This window comes from Carlito syrichta, unplaced genomic scaffold (assembly GCF_000164805.1).
Source record: "Carlito syrichta isolate Samal-C Ts95f unplaced genomic scaffold, Tarsius_syrichta-2.0.1 Scaffold304855, whole genome shotgun sequence".
Taxonomy (NCBI): Eukaryota; Metazoa; Chordata; class Mammalia; order Primates; family Tarsiidae; genus Carlito; species Carlito syrichta.
In genome coordinates, this window is record NW_007248951.1 from 5876 (window position 1) to 12315 (window position 6440).

A 6440-nucleotide genomic window follows, 5' to 3' on the forward strand; every position below is an offset into this window, starting at 1 on the left:
CTGTAATTCCAGCACTTTGGGAGGTCGAGGCGGGAGGACTGCTCGAGGCCAGGAGTTCAAGACCAGCCTTGGCAACACAGCAAGACCTCCGTTTCTATAAAAAATCAAAACAACAAAAAGTACTGACAATTCAGGACATCAGAGGACAAAAGTTCTTGGAAACCAAAGGATCTAAGCGCTAAAGGACTGTTCAAATGGGGGTTGAAGCCTCGACAGCGACGTATGCCATCTAACTCCTGCTTGTCAAATTAACCTGCTATGGCGTTTATGAGAATTATATGATCCAAGAGCTATGTAAGAAAACATGATTTCCAACACATTTCTGAATCTCTGCACAGAAATGAAAATTTCAAATGCCAAGGGCTATCTTTGCTTTCCTTAACGTTTGACTGTGCCCCTACACCGGGGGTCAGAAGAAAGGAGAAACTGGGAATAACGTGAGATTTCCTTCCAGAACGCTCACCAAGGGTGAGCCCTTCTTCCTCATCAGCCTGTCCTCCTCCCTCCCCAAGATGTACCTCGCCGCTGGCCAATCTGACCCCACAGTTACACACGTGAAGCAATGGAGGGGAAGGCGTGCAGGGGGAACGCGGGAAGCGGACTTCGCGGGCCCAAGCTGTCTCGTAGAACACGCTTGTCGCTGCAGCGCCGAGGCGGACGCCGTCCGAGCAGGTAACCGCGAACCCTAAATCCCAATCCCACCCCTCCTAGCCGTGGTACGACAGAAAGGCTCGTCCCACTGCTTCCTGCACTTAAACCTAAATCCTACCGCCGACTCGCAGTTCTTGATTAAATGTGCTCCACAACGACTAATACAACACGACCCGACACCAGCGCCGTAGCCACCTCCCGCCCTAGCCGGAGGTTGGCTCGGCCCCTTCCGCTGACGTCACGGAAATGGGGCGGACTTCCGCAGAGGATGTCCTGCCCCTCTCCTCTCAGACGCGCCGAGGTCACGGCTTCTTAGGATATGCCTGCTTGCCCCCAATTTTCTTCTTGCAATGAGAACCTCGACGTGTGGCTCCTTTCTTTTTCTCCTTTTGGAAGCTCCCAGTGCTGCAACCATTCCCAGGGATACAGGCACTAGAAAGACATCCCTGTGGTCATGACGTATAATTTGAGCGCCGGGGCAAAAAGACCGGCATTTTTTTTTTTTTTTTTTTGCATCCGATTCCATCACTTCCGCTGCGCTTAGCGGGGCTCGTGGAAGAAACACGTGCGGTGCTGGATGGAGCTGGTCGCTGGTTGCTATGAACAGGTCCTTTTTGGGTTCACTGTACACCGAGAGCCCGAGGCAAGTGGCGACCACGAAGTGAGATACGCGCGCCTAGAGACCGTGGCAGGAGGGGCGGGGAAGGTCAGGTTTGGTTCCCACACGGCAGAGGTAAACCTTAGAGAGCCTTCTGCTTACCATCCGAGCTCTGTGGATAAATTGATGTGCCAAATTCAGGGGACTTAAGTAAAAAGCTAACCTTTTAAAAGATGGAATAGGCATTTTACCAAAGTGAGATCGTATCTGTATGAAGGAAACGGGCATTTCTGCACACGGACAGATGAGTTGTGGGTTTAAGGATCTCACCCATAAGTTGACAGCCAGTGTAGGTATTTAGAATTTAATGAACAACTCACTCTTTCACTGAGTTTCTGTCCTATAATTTTACCAACTGTTAGCGTTCGATTAGGATAAACCTCTTATATATGAAGACATTGATACCAATTCATTATTTGTTGGGAACTTTCTGTGAGCTCAGCGATGAAAATGCAAAGAGGTATGAATCCTGCTCTAGTCCCTACATTAGAGGTGGAAAATTGAGGATACAAATACTTGGGATAGAAGTATTTTACTGGATACGTAAATAAAAAAGTTAATTATTAGTAGTTAAGTATGTAGATATGACTATACTCAAAAATAGAAATCTGATTTCCTGCCTTCTAGCTTAGAAGGCAGTTTTATTCCTGAACAATTCTAAGTATCTCTTAGAAACCTGTTTTATTGAGTACAGTACTTATGAAGAAATCTAGGTGTCAGTCTGGAATTAACTAGAAAATTGTGAGTATTTGACTTGACCTACTGCTTTTGTTTATTTTCTGCTTCAGTTTTTTCTGTTTCTGTCCTTTGGCTGAAAGGTGATATGTTTTAAATATTCAAAGATGATACTATTGAATGTGTTTTCTTTGTAGTAAAATTAACTTGCTGTGTTCAGGACATGCAGTATTCCTCATAGCAGTTCTCTGAGGCAGATACAGTTGTCTCATTTTAATGATGAGGGATTGGAAGTTTCCTTGTAGATAAGTGACTTCTTAAAGCCATACAGCTCAAAGCCACACAGCTAATAATTGGCAGAGCTGACTAAAAATATCAAGAACCCCCAGGTGTCTTTGACATTCGAAGCTTTTAACTACCACCTAACACAGCTTCTAAAGCCTGAATAACCAACATTACTTCTGTAACATGAATCAACAAAGGTTATTTTTTTTTTTTGAGTTGGGGTGGCACACTCAAAACTGCTGGGCTGCTGGGCTCAGGTGGTCCTTCCACCTCGGCCTTCCAAGTGGCCAGAATTACAGGCACGTGCTACCATGCCTGGCTAATTTTTATTTTGATTTGTTGTAGAAACGAGATCTCACCAAGTTGCCCAGGCTGGTCTCGAACCCCTGGGTTCAGGCAATCCTCTCGTCTCAGCCTCCCAAAGTGCTGGGATTATAGGCTTGAGTGACTGCACCTGGCCAAACAAAGGTTATTCTTTTATTTAAGGCCATAACACCTCCTCAAGAATGTTATGCCTTGACTCAAAAGAGGCCCTCTTGGTCCTAAGTGACGGAACTATCCTTTGCTGTAGTTATTAAGGACCTACTTTGTGCTGACATATTTTAATTGTGTACAAAGAAGTTTGGTGGGTTTTTTCTTTGGTTTGTTTTGTGAATGATTTTAGATGCAGTTTCTTCAGTTTTAGGAGTGGGTGTGTGTTTTGTTGTCATTCTTTGCACTCATCCAATCACACTTGCCAATCCAAAAGTTACATGGCAATAAATGTAGAGTTTCTGAGACCTCATCATTGGTAATTCTCTAGGGCATATGATGGTATTAGTGGAAACATACCCTTACTCTATTTTTAATTTTTTTGAGGTCAACGTATCACTCTATTGCCCAGGCTGGAGTGCAGTGCTACAATTATGGCTCACTGCAGCCCTGACTTCCTGGGCTCAGGTGATCCTTCCACTTCAGCTTCCTGAGTAGCTGAAAGTGCAGGCGTGCACCATCACGCCTGGCTAATTTTGATTTTTGGTAGAGTCAAGTCTTGCTGTGCTGCCTGAAATGGTCTCAAACTCCTGGCCTTAAGCAATCTGCCCTCCTAAAGTGCTGGGATTACAGACATAAGCCACCATACCCAGCCTTTTTTTTTTTTCCTTTGTATAAGGACTTTGTCATTATACATATTTCTGTGTGACTTTATATTAATTTATATTCTTTCTTTCCCACTGGAATGGAAATCTTTTTTCACTGCTGTGTATCAATTGCCTGAAATAGTGCTGAGTACATGGTAGGCACATGTTATTTGAAAGAATACATTCAAATAAAAATTTGAACATTTGAAAGGATAAATAATGTGGAAGTCTCACATATAAGTCCATACATTAAAGAGTACATTAAAGAGTTATTTGGGCAGTATGTAAAAGTTCCCTTGTCTAGTCTGCAATCATGTCTGGAATTATGATACTCAGTGTGTTGCCTTGCCACCTTCTTGCTTTACCTTCCTTATTCAACTCTCAAGTCCTCTGTGTTAATCTACACATCACTACATTGCTTTTCTCTATTTGTGAGGCCCATTGGTAGTTGTCATGAAACGTAGGACCATCTATCTGTTTGGAGAACTGTGATGTGACTGTGGCAAGTGATTGTATGTTTTCCTCTTCAGCAGAAATGGACTCCTGTAGCTGACTTCACTCACCATGCCCACACTGCCTCCCTGTCAGCAGTAGCTGTAAATAGTCGTTTTGTAGTCACTGGGAGCAAAGATGAAACAATTCACATTTATGACATGAAAAAGAAGATAGAGCATGGGGCTCTCGTGCATCACAGTGGTAAGAAAGTTGTATCCTTGAAGATAACATAGAGGTATACTTTACAATTTGTCTTTAGTTGAAAAATTGTCTATTTTGTAGCAGATTCTAGGAGATATAGAAATGGGGAAAATATTGTGTGTGGGGGGGTGTTTCTTGCCTTCAGATTGCTCACAGTTCGTACTGGGAAAGAGAAAGGAGGCACTTAAGTTAGACAAGGATGGGGGGTGCGGTTAGAGTGAGGATTGGCTGAAACCTTCCTTAAAATGACATCTGAATTATTTTAAAAGAGAAGTGTCACTTGTTAGCCAGTGAAGTTTGCAAAGAGGGAGAAAGGGCATTCCAGGCAGAGTAGGCAATGTGAGGAGCACAAGCAGCAGCAGCATCTAACTTTTTTTGGCATATTAGTGTGCCAAGAAGGTGCAGTTATATCTTCAGTTCATGGATGAGAACACCTAATTTAAAAGATGTTACGTGACTTGCCCAAGGTCACAAAACAGTGGAACTAGAACTTGAACCTAGGTCAAGAGTCTGTTTTTTTAACCCTGGTTGCATGGGGGACTGTAAGCAGTTCAGTATTATGAGAAGGTTAATTTGGAGTTTGAGGAGGCTGCAGAAGTAGATAGGACCAGATCCTGGATCCTTGAGAGGAAAGTGGGAACTGAATTGGGAGGGAGGGAGCAAATGAGCAAGCTATGTATGAGTGGTGTGGGCTTGAGGAAAGTGCTGCCAGGTTGGGTAAGGGTGAGGTGCTGACTAAGAACAAGCAGAAGGAATGATGAAGGTTTGCCCCCCTGGAATTGGAAGCTATAACTTGAGTAATATCAGTTTACAAGGTTTTCTGAGCTTCTTCAGATGATAAGCCATAGACATTTCTATAGAGAGAGGAAGGTTACTTGGTGTGTGCCATAGGAGGATTAAGTTACAAAGTTACAAGGAAACTGAGAATTTTGATGAAGTAGTTAGATTGCCAGCCTAGAGAAAATAGGGCATTGAGGCCAGAGATCTATGAAATAAAAAAGCAGGTGAGTCAATAGAAATTGAATCAAAACAGTCTGAAGTGATAATGGTTGGATTGTGATTGATTGGGTAGCTACTTCACTGGTTCAGAAAGTGGAAATCATCTGGCAGTACACCTGGTTTATTCCCCAGTTGAGCTGGTTATTTTGTTTGACTTCTGCACTTGTGAGTGCAGGGAGTCATCAAAGAAAGGCCTGAGAAGATGTGCACCTGTGGTCAGGGACTAGGTTCCTAGAGTTCAAGGGTCCTAATGTGGAGCAGCTTTAGGTGGTTAGGATACTCAGTCCGGCGTGTGGGGGATGCAAATACAGAGGAGGCAGTGGTCACTGGAATTGAGGTCAAAGTGTGGTAATTCTGAGTGCATAGCTGGATTTTCCACAGTGAATGTGTGCAGGATCAAGGGAGAGATACACTGAACAGGTAATTTTTTTCTCAGCAATTAACATTGTATGCTGCTTTCATTGCATTTTCCCAGGGAACAGAGAATGAAAAGTAACAGCCAAGTAAGTTTCCTGCAAAGAAAGAAAGATAAAATAGGTGCCCTTTTTCCCTACCCTATTTTTCATGCATTTCAGAGGATCCATACCAAGCTTTGGTTTTTAGCAGTAAATTTGCAGTAATAAATGGCTTCCTTCTATTAGATGTTGTCTTAATCTGCTTAGACCGCTCTAATGAAATATCTTAGATAGATAATTTATAAATAATAGAGATTTATTTCTCACAGTTTTGGAGGCTGTGAAGTCTAAGATCAAGGTGCTAGTAGACTTTGGTATCTAGTAAAAGACTTCGTTCTCTGCTCCATAGGTGATGACTTTTGCTGCATCCTCACATGGCTGAAGGACAAGGAAGCAGCTCCCTCCAAACTCTAGTAACAGTGCTAATTTCATTCATGAGGGCTGGCCCTCATTATTTAATTACCTCTAAAGGTCCCACCTCTTAATACCATCACCTTGACAACTAAATTTTAGCATATGAATGGGGGAGCAGGGTCAGACCACAGCAGATGGTTCCTAACTACTTTGACAGGTTTCTTGCTCTTCTCAGCAGCTATGCTTTGAATGATTCAAAAATACACTCCCCCCCCATCTCCCACTTCCAGCTCATACAAAGAAGTCTTCTTTTTCCCTTAGGCTTGGAAGAAATAAAGTTAAATCTGATCTTTCCAAACCCATTAGTACAAGTGTTCAACAGTAAGAAAAGGATTTACTTAGGAGTTTAGGTGGGGGAATGAGTTTAGTAGGGTTCTTGGTTTCTTCCATTCCTTGCATTAATCCTGATTTTCTGAGTCAGTAATAAACTCTTTCCTAAGGAGCAGATGTGGGAAAGCAAACTTTTCTCTTTTTTTTTTTTTTTTTTGA

The 6440-nt window shown here is 42.8% G+C and overlaps 1 protein-coding gene across 1 annotated transcript in view; it reads left to right on the forward strand.

Moving 5' to 3' along the window:
* The first annotated feature begins 1110 nt into the window (after positions 1-1110).
* The window catches only part of PAK1IP1 (PAK1 interacting protein 1), a 13023-nt gene continuing 7693 nt past the window's right edge, over positions 1111-6440 (forward strand). The window contains exons 1-2 of the mRNA XM_021713922.1: positions 1111-1312; positions 3921-4083. Coding sequence (XP_021569597.1) covers positions 1229-1312; positions 3921-4083 — 247 coding nt within the window. The 5' untranslated portion in view covers positions 1111-1228. The remainder of the gene's footprint in view (positions 1313-3920; positions 4084-6440) is intronic.